This window comes from Ursus maritimus, unplaced genomic scaffold (genome assembly GCF_017311325.1).
Source record: "Ursus maritimus isolate PB19 unplaced genomic scaffold, ASM1731132v1 scaffold_13, whole genome shotgun sequence".
NCBI classification, from domain to species: domain Eukaryota; kingdom Metazoa; phylum Chordata; class Mammalia; order Carnivora; family Ursidae; genus Ursus; species Ursus maritimus.
In genome coordinates this window covers 49,898,548-49,914,232 of record NW_024423675.1, presented here as the reverse complement: position 1 = coordinate 49,914,232, position 15,685 = coordinate 49,898,548, and the positions used below count along the sequence as shown (strand labels likewise).

The 15,685-nt window shown below is 38.3% G+C and overlaps 1 protein-coding gene across 1 annotated transcript in view; it reads right to left on the bottom strand.

The window, feature by feature from the left end:
- UTRN (utrophin) overlaps positions 1 to 15,685 on the bottom strand; it is a 485,166-nt gene that overhangs the window by 253,771 nt on the left and 215,710 nt on the right. The window contains exons 42-46 of the mRNA XM_040627923.1: positions 11,859 to 12,009; positions 10,490 to 10,665; positions 6,493 to 6,628; positions 5,101 to 5,238; positions 1,791 to 1,866 (exon numbers count right to left, since the gene is read on the bottom strand). Coding sequence (XP_040483857.1) covers positions 1,791 to 1,866; positions 5,101 to 5,238; positions 6,493 to 6,628; positions 10,490 to 10,665; positions 11,859 to 12,009 — 677 coding nt within the window. The remainder of the gene's footprint in view (positions 1 to 1,790; positions 1,867 to 5,100; positions 5,239 to 6,492; positions 6,629 to 10,489; positions 10,666 to 11,858; positions 12,010 to 15,685) is intronic.

Genomic DNA, 15,685 nt, shown 5'->3' with positions numbered 1-15,685 from the left:
TTTTCGACATAATAAAAAGAAAAAGAAATTGAATTATAACTCTGTGTAGGAGGAGAGGGACACACTGAAATAAGTTTCAGGTCCCATACCTGTGCCAGGGACGAGTATCTTATTGAGAATGAACTACCCACCTACCGGAAGGCGTAGTGCCACTTTACTTCTAAATGTGTATGAAAATTTTGTGTATTAAAATGTTCTCTGTTCCTTTGTCATAATGATGTTTCCAAAGGTAAGATAACCTATTGCTCTTTCATAAAATGCATCAAGTCTGTTCCCTGTAGGTATAGAGTTGAGCTTGTGTTCCCAAGGCAGCAGTACCCAAATGTTCATTCAAGTGTTTTGAATATAATCAACAGACCAATCAGGCCCCAGGTATTTTGGGGGCAAGGTACTGGGAAATACAAGTAAAACGGATTACAAACTTGGCTCTCATCAAGCTTGCCATCTCAAAAAAGTTTAAAAAAAATCTGTCACTCATTACTTTTTCAGAATCCTAAAGAGAAACAGGAGGAGGAGGAGGGAGAAACAAGGAAAAGGTGGAACGGGAGGGAAGAAGAGGGGAGGAAGGCGGGTGAAGGAAGGGGAGGAGTGAGGCAGACTTGAGGAATAAGAAGGAAAGGAAGAAGGAGGGAAGAGAGGGTGGAGGAACAGGAAGGCGGGGAGAGGAAGAGGAGGAAGGGGAGAATCAGCAGTAGCACCACAGCTAGCACAGAGGAAGGGGAAAGTTAGGGTTCATCACACTTGGGGGTTCACCTGGTGACTCAACAGAGGAAGAGCAGGGCAAGGAGGTTTAGAGAGCCTGCGCGGCAGCGATGAGCAGTGACCACGGTGGCTACTGGGTAGTAGCCTGCCCTCTACTCCAGACAAGGAGAGCGAAGGAAATGAAAGAGTGAGAAAACTCTTCTTTCTCCAAATCTTAGTGATCAGCATTTGTCAGTAAAGACCTTCCCTGGGACAGAGAACTCTTCTTAACCCCCATCTCCTACCCGATTCCAAGGACATCCGTCCAAACTTTTTGTTTGCAGTCGTGATCTGTGTCTAATTAACACGACCCCAGAACATGCTAACATAGCAGGTTCTAGCCGATGTCCTGAAAAACTGTCCCCAGAAGACCAGTCCTCCATTCTCCCACTTCGCCTCTCCCTTGCCTTCAGCGGCCTCTGTGCAGGAGGTCCAGATCCCTCTCCAGGCCCAGGAGAGGTGAGAAGTCTCAGCTACCGTGAGAAGGAACACCTTGCACACACTGGGCAATAAAATATGTCTTGTGTTTAAAAAAAAAAAACACATAGATGAGAGAAACCATATGATAATTGAAGATCGGTAGGAGAAGAAAGGGATAAAGAAAGGGGGGGTAATCAGAGGGGGGAGTGAAGCATGAGAGACTGAGAAACAAACTGAGGGCTTCAGAGGGGAGGGCGGTGGGGGAATGGGATAGACGGGTGATGGTAGTAAGGAGGGCACGTATGCATGGTGCACTGGGTGTTATACGCAACTAATGAATCATCGAACTTTACATCAGAAACCAGGGATGTACTGTATGGTGACTAACACAATATAATAAAAAATATTTAAAAAATTAATAAATAAAAAATTTTAAAAAACAGGAAAAAAAATGAAATATAGGAAAGGAACATAAAGGCCAAAAAAATAATAAAAAACAAAACAAACAAAACACACATTCTTTTCAAATAACTGAAATCACAATTGCATTGTGATTTTAAATAAAATTTTCTGACGTATTATGCTTATCATCATAAAATCTTTTTGTGAAGAAGTAAACAGTATCTTACCAGCAATTCTTGTCTGAGACACGGAACAAGGTTCCTGGATACGTTCCTTCAATGTGCTAGGCACTTCTCTGCATATCTACAGCATCAGGCCAAACAAAGAGGAGAATACTATATAAATAAAGAGGATTATATTTTTGAAAGAGGAAGTGTTATTCTAAGGGATAGTTCTGCTGCTTTTCTTCCCCCTCAACGCCTGAGCTTCTGTCTCCGCCTTCATATCCACTGCAGTCTTCCCAGAGCCCTCCCTCCACCGACACTACTGTGAAGAGTGCCAGCCAGTCCTTAGTTGTCCTAGCCCTTTGGGACACTGAATGCCCTCCCTCCCTCTCCCCGGGATACTGTTAATATTCTGCAATCCTGACTTTATGCCTCCCTCTCTGACTGATCTCTGCCCATCCATCAAATGCTGACATTCTGCAGGGTAGGTTTTTTGGTCTTCTTACCCTTGACCCTGGCTTCTCTCCCCCAGAGCTGGTTTCTAATGGTTTCATTTATCATATGGAGTCTTAAGAGGCTGAAGACTCCAAAAAATATATCTCTAGTTCAGCTCATTCAGTCAACCTGATATTCGGACATGTCCAAATCTGAATTCATCATCTGTTTCCCTGACACCCCCTTCACAAGGGTGTCTAATGACTCTAACTGATCTTTTCGGATCAGTTTTCCTGATCTGGATAGTGGCCTTCGCTCAGAGGAGTTGCCCGATATCCTGATGTCCTAAGGCTATCCATCTTTAGGTTCGCTCCATCCATCTCTACTGTGCAGCTATAGTGATCTTTCAAAATGTAACTTTCTTCTGCTTAAAACCCATCAGTACCTGCCCACTGCTCTCAAGGTGGTGAACCGTTCTCAAGATGGAGCTCAAATTCCTTGTGATGCACGGGGAGGCCATTGGGATCTGGTCTCTGCAAGCATCTCTCATCCTTCCTCACATTGAGCTACTTCCGGGACCCAAACGCACTGTGCTCATTCTCTGTCTCCTCTAGACCCTTTCACTTGCTGCTGCTTCTCCCTGCAATACCCCTTCCCCCATCTTCACCTGACCCATACTTATTCATTCTTTATAAATTCACATGGATATGATCTCCCTCACAGAATCTTCCATGATTACCTCCCAAACCCAGGTAAGTGCTCTACTTTATGTCCCTGCGGATACCTCTACGTTATAATTGCTTGGTTACTTGTCTCACCCACAATAAACTCTTTGGGTTAGGAGCAGTGTCATACTCTTTGCTGGATTCCTAGTTCTTAAAATGGTGCTTGGCATAAAGCAAGAGTCCAGTCCAAAACTACTGAATGAATAAATGCATGCATGAATGAAATACCCCAAGTTAGTATTTCCTAAAGTGCGTTTATCGAAATTCTCCGTACAATAAGCACTATCTGATATTGGACACTTATAATTCACTAGACAGAGTTAAATTTACATGAAATTGTATGATATGGCTTTCTCTAACACAGTGCTCCCAAATTAACCAGGGTACCCTATTCTACCCAGTCTCTACTGACATCCTTCAGGTTAAAAAGACACGTGTGCTCTGACTGGATATACACAAGCTGAGTCTGGCACGTTAGACACAGGGCCAACATGTCTGGACAGGAGCACAAGGGAGAGAGAAGAAAAGATGAAGTCAGGGAGAAAACAGGAAGCCAGAACATCAGGGGCCTAATAAGTCACATTAAGGACCTCAGCCTTTCCTCCGGTGAGACGGAAGACCATTAGAGGGCTTTGCTCAGAGAAGTTACTCGATCTGAATTATGTTTTAACAAATACTTTGACTGCTTTGACAAAGAGCAAAGGAGGAAGCAGGGACACCAGTGAGGAGGCCATGGTAGTAATCAAGACAAGAGATGATGGTGGCTTAAAAACAAGTTAGTGGCAATGGGGTTAGTGAAAAGCAGTAAAACTTGGGAAATTCTACAAACCTAAAAAAACCCTGAAAGAAATGTACAGGGAATACCCAATGTGCCACCCAACTTTGACAATTGTTAGAATTTTGCTGTATTTGCTTTATCGTGTATCTAACCATCTAGCCATCCATCAGACCACACATCATATAGACATGTATTCTGAAGGAGAAGCTGATGATGACTCCAAGCTTTGGAGTTTTTTAAAATTGAGATATAATTCACCTAAGATTGACTCCAAAGGTTTTGGCCAAACAATAATGAGTAATTACCAGTAACTGAGGTAGGAGAAGCGCAGTGAAGCACAGGGACGAGGTGGAGATCAGGAGCTCGATTTTGTATGTTTGAGATGCCTATTACACAGCCAAGTAGACATGCCTAAGAGGCCACTGTACATGCAAGTCTAGGGTATGGAGAGAGGTCAAGGCCAGAGATACACATGTGTGAGTCATCAGTATCAGTGACTCATCAAGGCAGTAACGAATCCACATCATTAGATACAGGATGATGGCTGTCATTTCAAGGGGATCGAGAAGGGAAAAATGACTGATAAGGGATCTACCCAAACCAGGGACAGAGACATACCCAGTCTCAGACAGACCTCACACTCTGATATAGTATGTTCCAGGGCAAAAGAAATAGAAATCTATGACTTTATCTGCTCTTGTTTTTTTTTTTTTAAAGATTTTATTTATTTATGTGACAGAGAGACAGCCAGCGAGAGAGGGAACACAGCAGGGGGAGTGGGAGAGGAAGAAGCAGGCTCCCAGCGGAGGAGCCTGATGTGGGACTCGATCCCGGAACGCCAGGATCACGCCCTGAGCCGAAGGCAGACGCTTTAACGACTGCGCTACCCAGGCGCCCCTGGGTTTAACTGCAAGAAAAGTAATGGCATGAGGGAAAGGACCTTATCTTAGTCACATTTGTAGCACGTGCTATTACATTCCACCTGGAACCTAGTAAATATGTGAATAAATGAATAAATCATTAAAAATAAATAGATAAAATAATTAAATGAATAAAATCATTAAAAATAAACCTACATATGTGAGAAGTCATGTGCAACATCAGAGTATTATTTTAATGCTCTTAATTTACAATTTTATAATTTTATATGGCATTTTATTCCATAAATCGAATACATATTCATTATTTAATGTAGTATATCACATATAAATCCCCAAACCAAAATATCCCATGTAAAATAAAAAGTATTTTCTGAGGATATAGGTTTCTGTTCAGGACAGTTGGAAAAAATAGTAATTACAAACATTAGTAAGCATTAGTGAAATGTGCCCAAATTTGGGTACACTTGAAAACAAAAGAGCTAACACGATCTCACTCTTTTGACAACAAAATCAATAACCATGAGAAAGTCATCACAGTAATTCTTAATGCACACCTTATTCCATGTTGAATTTACACTTCTTAAGCTTTCTGAAATTTGTTCTCTTTCATGTAAACTCAGACTTTTATCTGAAAGCATTTCCAATTCAGTTCTGTTCAGCCATTTGAGTTTTTCAGCTTGTACGTCCATCTCCTGGGTTAAGTCATAAAAGAGTCAGAACAGAGTTGCGGTGAGAAGGTTGTCATACTGGGAAAAGTTCAAGAACTTATCAGAAATCTCTTTGGGAAATATTCTTATGAATGTGGACTTCTAATGTCTTTAACTTTTCTTGGAAAATAAACTTATAAGAAGCCTGAAATTATGTTAACAAACCGAAACTGATATGGGAACGACTTTTCGCACACATTTGTATGAACTTGAACTCTGGTCCCTCCCTTGACCCCCATCTCTTGACAGGGTCATATTATATCATATTTACATTGATACTTTAACATACTGTTCTTAGATAATGAAAATAATGTCTATTCTAATCAAAGGCAAAAAAGAAGCAGCAGCAACAGGAACACTTTATACAGCCATTTCTACCTTCTCTCTACCTACCCTAATATACTGTCCCACTCTGTGACCGCCCCCAAATTGTTTACAAAACGGGATGTTCCAAGAAAACTACTGAAATTTTTAGATAAAACAGGAAGAAGTTTGTTAGATATCTGTCACATTTTGAAAAGAAAACTTAGTAATTGTTTGCCACATATTTTTCATCATTATTAAATGTTTCTTTCCCAAAATGCCTCGATCGTACTCCTTAAAATCTTTTATCATATTCGTGGGTATCCTTTTAGGCATACTTTGATGAACGTGCATGCATATAAAATATATAATTTGTAGATATAAAAACATATGGCTATTTGGATATGTTTACATATATTCATCATTACATATTTTCATATATTGTATACATATACAACTATAGATAATTCTTGTTGCTTCTGGATCAACAAAGGAAATTTGATTAGTAAAAGCATGATGTTAAGCCTGAAGCTGAGGTGAGATACTCTCAAGTCGCTTAGAGTTTTCTTGTAAGACTCAATTTTATACCTAGTAATCAGTAATTATCTTCTAAATCTAAAAGCAAAGAACTATACTTCACAGTACTACTACATTCTAAAATGATGAAGTCTGTTTAAAATATCCTAAAAATCTTTAGTCTAATACTTGAGACCACATGATTTACCACTTTTCTATGAGTGAAACCTTACCTCTGCAAGAACAAAATTATAGTTGCTCTTAAAAAAAAAAAAATTCCTCTTGAAAGTTCACCACATTTACCACAGAGTACAAAGTTTCTTCCCCTTTTCTTCTTCAGTCATGCAATATCTTATTTTTAGTGTAAATGTTCATGCACCAGAAAGCATTGGCAAATACAGAGACAAATAAACCACTTACTGTTAATTCTTGCAGATTTTCTTCCAGCTCAGTGGTTGATGTCTTTTGCAAAGCATTCTCAGCTTTCGTTAACCAACAAATAATGTCATCTAGTCTTTTTCTATATTCCATCACCTGCTTACTTTCACCTTTTAGCCTAAAAGAATATATTATTGAAAACATGGACAAAAATTATCCAATTAGGCAGAACATCATATATTTGCTTTGGATATCCTAACTAAATACACCACACACACACAAATTCCTAATAATTATTTTAATATCTATTTTTAAATGAGTGTGAATACTAATATATACATTCTGCAATACCAAAGATTTTTTTGATAGTATGAGAATAAAAATTCTTCCTTCATTATATTCAAAAACACTGAAACTATATACATAATCTTCTCTCATCATGAAAAATTTTGCAGAAATTTAATACAACAGATTATTTTAAAGCTAGAGACCATTGTACAACATAACGGAAGTTAAAAAAAAAAGAAAGCAAAACGTCTTTATCTCAAGAAAATAAGGAAAAACACATAATTCTCTTTGAGTAGTGGATGGAGATAAAAAGTCATCATTATATGACATATTATTCACATTAGGTGGCAACTTTTACTCTACTTTATTCATAGAAAAGAAAAAATAAGAGCAAGGCAAGATACTGAGAATGGAAAATTTTTACAAGTATTAGGAAAGACTAAGAAAAAAATGAAAATTTGGTTAGCTCGTTAAAATAAGTATTATATTTGAATATAGCACCAAGTTATAAAAAGAGATCTAGAAAAAAACAAAGCAAAAGTTTCAAAGGATATAAGGAAACAAATAGTCATATGAATATAAAAAAGGAACTGCCTTAATTAGATCTTTTAAATGTTGTAAGAATAACATTTATAAGTATATAAACCATCTGTCAGAAGATGAGAATGTGACTAGAACTCATATGATGAACAAGATTATGTATTTTTCAGAGAGGGTTTGAAAGCTATTTACAGCTTGGTGGTGGTATCATTATTTTTATAGTTGTGGTTATTAGCTGCTAGTTTAAAAACTGAATGTAATTTTTTAATGAATTGCATTGTGTCATCCTGAATAAAAATTTACATTTTTTTATGACTGTGTCTTTTTGATCACAAGAAACCTAACATATGATGCAATATATAAATATAATCAGATGCTAAACAAATATTTGTGTATTTAACAGAGAGTAATACTTGAGGGAGAGTATTTTACTGTTAAAAATGAATGAAAATCACTACAAAATCATCAAGTTTACATTTCTAAGTATCCACCAGAAGAGAACACTGCTTCAAGATTAAAACCAAGCAAGCAAGCAGGCAATGGTACTAATTGTTAGAGACTGACAATACCAAGACAGGTAATTTACCCTCTATATCGAAGACTCATTAACTTAAGTAACAACTTTGTAAGCACCCAAATACTATTATAAACCTTGTATTATTTTTTAAAAAGCTGGAATTTATATTTCCAATGTTGCATAATCATGACTAACAATATTTCCAAAATACATCTATGAAAGAAACTAACATCAAAGTAATTTCAAGAAGACATATTTGAGTCACACAAAATTTTCATCCGCAAACTTAGCTAAATATAATCCACATTTTAAATGCTATCACTAAGAGTAAAAACAAGTTATAAATTTATGTTCAAACAGGAGATAACAATTGCTCATTAAGGAATAACGGCATAAGTTGATGAACTGTGCAAATATTTAACTACAGGCACTCAGTATAAAAACAAATTAAACTGTGTGCTATTCCTCAATGACTCTGATAACAGTACACATACAAGCTCTTAAAATTGCAAGGTGGCCCCAGTTTAAGATAAGTTACAACCTGAAATGAAGTTAAACATAAATTCATGAAAATAAATATTGCTTTAGTTAAAATACAAGATGTCAGAGAAGAGATTCATTATTCTTATCTTGTCCCCAAGATGAGTAAAATATGTATTAGCTTCACCTTGTTAGTTCCGGGAGCAATAATTACCACATTCCAGAGATCCGTTAGAAAATCTTTAGGAGAATTTCTGCTCTTATTGCTAATACCATGCCAGAAGGCACATCTTTTTCCTTAAGAAGACCTGGGAGCTAGATGATTTTCAAGCTAGAATGACTCTCCATGCAAACTCATTAGCATGGCACATAAAATCCTATGGGGCCTCAGCTTTCAATCCCACCCCTAGTCCCCTGAACCCTCCTCGCCATGTAACTTTGCAGATCTCTCACCTGGCCATGCTACTTCATGCCTCCCACCTTTACGTGTTCTACTCTTTTCCCTAGAAGGCCCTCCCTAGGATGAGTTTATGGGAAATTGTTACAAATGCTTCAAAACTCAGCTTCAGGATCCCTCCCCTGGGATGCCTAAATTTCACATCCCATCACCCCTGCCTCTGTGACGACACTGTTATCTTCCTAACGATGTGCTCTTCAATCACGCCATATCCTTTGTCCCTTTAAACAGTTTCTTCATCTTAGTCTCTGAGTTCTAAGTCATATTTACACCCCAAAGGCCAAACACAAAGCTCAATAAATATTGATCAAATCACTCAATCAATCATTGGCAAAACTCAGCAATAACATGCTTCAAGAGTAAGTTTTAGTTTAACTTGCTATTGTGAGAACTGGGTATTTTGAGTGTTTATATGAACAGTCTGGGAATATCCTTTTTACCAACATTGTCTCATTGAATCCTCGTGACACCTCTGAGAGGATATCACAGTTCTTATTTACAGAGGAGGAAGCTTGGCTGGAGAGCTTTGTGCTCTTGCCGAATTTGTCCATGCACAGTATTCTGAGAGCCTAAGTTCGTGCTATCACTAACTTTTTGTGAGACTTGACAAGCTACTTAAGGTCTCCCCTCTAAGCCTCAGTTTCAAAAGCTGTACAGTGGGCCTAAGCTCCCCCAGAGCCATTGAGAGGATAAAATGAAACAACGTGTGCCCCGTGCCAAACACGGTCTCCGCCACACGGCAATCTCTCAACCCAAACGCACAAACCATCATTTGCCTCTTACCAAAACTCACAAAACAATAGATGATGTGATTTTATAAAAAGCTGCCATAGGCCAAATATTCAAAGTTCCATATTTTATGTTGTACTTTGCACTGAAAAACAGGACTTGATAAAATATTAACTCGGTCTTTAACAAAACAATAGCTTATCGCTAAACTAATACAGTATCCACAGAGTTAAAATTAGGAGGAAAAAAATGGGGGACTTTTCAACCCAAAACTACTATTAACCTTAAAAAGATCATTAATGAACTGAAATATGTTACACAAAGTAGAAATCAACCATTAAATCTTGACTGTCTCAAAAATAACTTCAATAATTTTAAAGTAATATATAAAATAATTTGTAATGCTGAGTACTATATTCACCGGTCATCAAACATGTTTGCAACCAGAAGACACCGAATAAAATCTGGGCATTGTAACAGAACCTGACATGAAAGCAGACAATAATTCATGGTATTTATTATATTGCAGGGATGAGGAATCGTATTATTTACAAAGCACTGGCATGTATGGATGTAACACACCCTTTGACAGTAAGAACAACCAAGTAAGAGGGATTTCAGAGGAAGAGCCCAAGACCCAGCCAGGAAATGAGTGAGTGAGAAGTCTGACCCTGAACCCAGATCTTCGGACTGCAAGTCCAGACTGTTCCCCATCTACTTCAAGTTCCCGCCACCGAGTCGCCATATCTTAATAAAATGTCAGAAATGAGAAGGAGAAAGATATCTTTTACATTGTAGAACATCTGAGTAGAAAAGTGAGACTTTATGGATAGCCTACAAATACAGGAAGAGACAACATTCTAAAAATACAGAACATCACAGTAGCGGTCTTAAATGTCGATGCAACTCCTATCATGGTATCAGACAACAGAAGAATTCTGAACTCATCTGATTGCATCTTACAGTGATGCAAGGCTCTGCCAAAATCTCTTTACCCCCATGCCCTCGAGTTAGCACAGCTAAATCACCTTGGCCGCCGGTCCCTCACTTCTGCAAAGATCGCACTCCAGCGCTGGTTTAAACCTGCCAGCTTGTCTTTCAAAAAGCTTCCGTCCGTGGGGGAGAGTTTCTGTACAATGCCATCCCCGGTTCTGTTTAGGGCTGCAAAACTGGGCTGGTGGCTGCTGATGCCCTCTTCGAGCTCCTGTAACAGAGTACAACTCAAGATGAACTCCGCTACTAAACTACGCAACGGGTCCACAAAGGCACTACGGCGTCAGTGTTGTGTCAGAGAAACGAAGTCCTGGAAGAACATTCTATGTTCACGGAAAAGGCATTTTAAAACACTTTACCTGCCTCTCAACCAACACACTAAATGAAATCTATTTTGAAATCTAACTCATTCTCATGAATGCCATTAGGCAAAATACACTGGAAGAGGGACAGCCTAATAGCGTAAATAACAGCTATTTACATTGAGGCCTAAGCATAGACTGTTTGAGTAAAGTGGATTGTTTCTCTTCTTCTAAACATGTGCTTGAAAGCATTTCTGAATACATCTATATGTATATACCCCCCACATACCACTATGTCCCATCATATGTAAGTAAACCTCATTGTGTATTTTATTGAGACATTGCTTCATGAGTCTGTAAATTTTTAAGCAACAAACTAAGAAGGGATATTTTAAAGTCAAATTTAAGCACTCATCTATAACTCTAAAAATAAAATTCATGAAAATTAACATGTTCGTGAAAAAATAAAAGCATTTTCTAACTCCTTGTGAGCCTTCTACAGAAAGTATATTTTAAAGATTGAAAAGAAAATATTTTTAACAATGGTAAATTGAAATTTTGCTTGCTTTTGACCATTACTTTTATTGACCCAATATCAACAGAACTGATTTAGCTACTGTGTTATATTTCCCCAAGACTGAATTAGACTCACAGGAGCAGAGACCCTGACAGAGCTCAAGAATAATTTATTTATATGAGAATTATCAATTACACAAAGAAAAATAAGATGCCTGGTCTGTAAGTACAGAAAACAGGTGAGGTATGCAAATATCTTTCTGTCCTTGATAAAGTCTTGCATACAAAATTTAACACGTTATTCTGCCCATAAAATCTTAAAAATAAAATTGTTTTTTTATATTAACCACTAAAGAGCATTTTTAACGTAAATTTCTAAAGCCCTGATTAAAAATTGTAAATACCAACGTTTCTTAAACTTCTGAACTTGGAGAGCTGAAGTGGAACAAAAATTACAGGTTATCTACGACTCCTGAAAAGTTAACATATTTATACCCTTACTTTCAAAATCAGTCTTCAACACCACATACTAAAGAAATATGCCACCTCTTGAGTGGCCCCTTAGCCTCTGAAGGAAAGCACTCACCTGCTGGTGGACCCTGGCTTTCTCCAAGTCCAGGCCACCATCGGGAGCAAAGGTTTCAGCCAGTAACTCTTCAGCCTCTGTTATCCACTGTGTGAGGTCATTAAGGTCACAATGGAACTGTCTCCATTCTTCCATAGCCCTATCAAAATGACTAGAGGACAAGAGACAAAATAGGTTTCCAAAATTTCCAGGACCATCTCGAAGCACTTTTTCTAAAAAGGAAATACAAATCTCATTTAAACTGAAACCCCAAAACAAGTGAATTCACAGCTCACTGCTCTATGAGACCAGTTTTCATAGAAGATTACAGTTCATGATTCCTCTTAGAGAAACGTGCACCATATCAAGAGCAATCCTGCCCCTCTCTGTCTTAACACACATGTACACAAACACCAACACACTAGGCAGCTTTTTAACCTGAAAAGAGAGCCTGCTCCAGCTTGGAAAATCAAGATTGATTAGCTGCAGCCATCTTAACCGACCCAACTTTAAACATTTACCACGGTAAATATGTAAAATATGACTAATTACTCTATTTTCTTGGGGGGGGAAAAAAAGGTGTTTTACTTCCACAACACTTAGTTCCCAGCTAGAACAAAACCCAAAAGGCCAAAACCCTTCAAAATTTCTTTGCACTCCATTATCTCTGTGTTATGGGCTGCCCTGTGCCCCCCAAAATTCATATGTTGAAGCCCTAGTCCCTCAATGTGACTATATTTAAGAGGGCCTTTAAGGAACTAATTAAGGTTAAATGAGGTCATACGAATAGGGCCCTAATCCCATTAGACTGGTGTCTTAATAAGAAGAGAAACAGATACCAGAGATTGATATCTCTCTCTCTCTCAATGTCTGCAAAAGCACAGAGGAAAGGCCACAGTGTGTAAGGACACAGTGAGAAGGTGACCATCTGCAAGCCAGGAAGAGAGGCCTCATTAAAAACTAACCCTGCTGGCACCTTGATCTTGGACTTCCAGCCTCTAGAACTGAGAGAAATGTGTTTGTTGTTTAAGCCACCCCATCGCTGGTATCCTATGATGGCAGCCCTAGCCGGCTAACACACTCTGTGCGATGGCCAACCTGGAGTGTCCCCTCTATCTGAACACAGCACAGTACGGAAGTGCCTACACAGTATGGAAACGTAAGGCAACAAGACAAAGGGCTATCACGGTTTCTATTTAAACCTAACTCCTTTAGAAAGGGGATAAAGTCAAACTCCACTGCTTGTCACATTTGGAACACATAAACTAAGTCTACAAAGAAAAATCTTTGTTGGATTTGGATCCTAGCAAATTTCCTTGTGCCTTTTTTTTTTTTTTTTTTTTTTTTAATGTATCAGTGCCAGGAGAGGGTTAGATGATATCCCTGAGATTTTAACAATTTTAATAAAATTTTTACTTTGCATAATAAAAAGATAACATTCTTTTCAAAAAAAATAATAAAATGGTGCCTGGCATCATGAACTCCTAAAAATGTTTCTATTTCCTTCTTCCATGAAAATCATTTTGAAAATTCAGTTAATATTTGTTGAGTGCCCACAGGGAAGCAACATTCTATTGGGCATGACAAAAATAAGAGCACTTCAAACAAAACACTAAGAGAAGATACAGAGGCAATCCTCATTACCTTTCATAAACCCAGGCAATAACTAAATAAGAAACATGAATTCTAACTTTTCAGATGTTGCAACAGAAAATGTTGCTAAAAAGGCTGCCTAAAAGATCTGAAGACCTTGAGAACATAAACATTATATTTAGTAAAGATGAGTATCATTGTAACAGAACATAAATTTCAAATAAATCTAAGCAGAATAGCTATGGATTAAATAGGAAAGAGTTTTTTAAAAAGCGGGGGGAGGGGATGCAAAAATAGGACTCAGAAAGCCATCACCTCCTCCCTAACCCTGCCAGCTTGTATGGGAAGCAGCACAGTATTGTGAAAGGCTGTGGACTTCCAGAGAGTCAGACTCAAAGTCCCAGCCTTACTGCATCCTTGGTTTATAAACATATGAGTTTGCTATCTCTAATATCTCAACTGGCCTTCCATCTTCCCCACAAACTGATCTCACCACCGATGTACTATCTCTGGCAATGGTACTACCACCTACTTAGGTCCTCAAGCCAAAGACTTGGGGCTCATTTTTCATTCTTCCCTCTTCCTTACTCCAACATCCCATGAATCACCACATTTTATTGACTCCCCTATTTAATTCTCAAATTTTCCCTTAGTCTCCACTTCCACAGCCACTATCCTAATCGAGTTACCGTCATGCGACCAGTCTAGACTGGTTCTCCTAGCTCTTAGTCTTGTCGTCTACCAGCATATTCTACAATCAGCAAATTGTCATTCCCTTGTTAAAATACTGTAATGGCTCCCTATACTTACGCATGGATTTTTCTGATAAATACAGCAAATATATGTCCTCTTCCTTATGATTTTCTTAATAACATTTTCTTTTCTCTAGCTTATTTTATTGTATGAATACGGTATATCATACATATAACATACAAAATATGTGTTAATAAACTATGTTATTAGTAAGGCTTTAGTCAGCAGTAAGCATTAGTAGTTAAGTTTTGGGGGAGCCAAAAGTTATACACAGATTTTCAACTACATTGGGGAGAGGGGGTCAGTGCTCCTATCCCCATGTTGTTCAAGGGTCAACTGTACTTAACTTGATACAAAAGGTCCTTCTGATATAGTCCCTTCAGACCTTTCTGGTTTCATCTCTCTCCTATGAGTTCTAACTCTGCTGGACTATTTCCATTTCCTCAACTGTACTGCACTCTCTCTCTTATCTATGACCTTATGCAATGTTGTATTCCCTCTATTCCTTCGCCTGGGTAACCTCTAAGAAGACTTGCCAAATTCTTCAAGGTGCCTAGCAAGGTCTCCTGTATTGTCCCCATCACAGCACTAGGCACTATGTCTATATTTTTCTACCATATACATTTGGACCCTGAGACAGAGACTATATCTATTTAGTACACCTGCCTCATAATCCTTCATAACTACTTACACGGAGCTGCACGTGCCTTGAATTAGTCAGCACTCAATAAATACTGGTCAAAGAGATGGTGCATGGACAGATGGATAGACAAGTACACAGAGGTAGATGGATGGGTGAAGTCTTAAAATTGAATTTTGAAAATTTTTAAATAATAGAAAAAGAATGACTGATGAAAGAAGGAAAACTATTCCTTGTAGAAGATGGAATTGAGTAAGAATCAGAAACTGGGAAGGTAAAGAAAACAAAGAAAATTTTAACCAAGTTTGTGTGAAATGAATGAAGGAAACTTTTTTTCAAGCAATAGGTACAAGGCATAAGAAATCAAGCCATCTGGAGAACACTGATAAAAAGCTTCCAAGTTCAAGATGAGAGGTCTGAACTTTGTCTGCATAGCAGTGAAAGCCACCAAAGGAAATACGAATACCTGAAAAGACATTCTTAGGAGAGAAGATATATAAGGATGCAAGGATCCAAGATGAGAAGGAAGAAACAACTCGCTCAAAGAAAGGGAAGAAATTCATCCAGGAAAAGGGGGCTCCATTATTTATCTAAGATGGTTGTAAAATTACTTATTTGAAAAAATACAAAAACTAACACCATGTACCAGTGTGAAGTAGGCATAAGGGAGTTCTCAAAGAAAGATGATCTGTGGGGCACCTGGGTGGCTCAGTTGTTAAGCGTCTGCCTTCGGCTCAGAGCGTGATCCCAGGGTCCTGGGATCGAGCCCCACATCAGGCTCCCTGCTCCACTGGGAGCCTGCTTCTTCCTTTCCCACTCCCCCTGCTTGTGTTCCCTCTCTCGAAGGGCTGTCTGTCTCTCT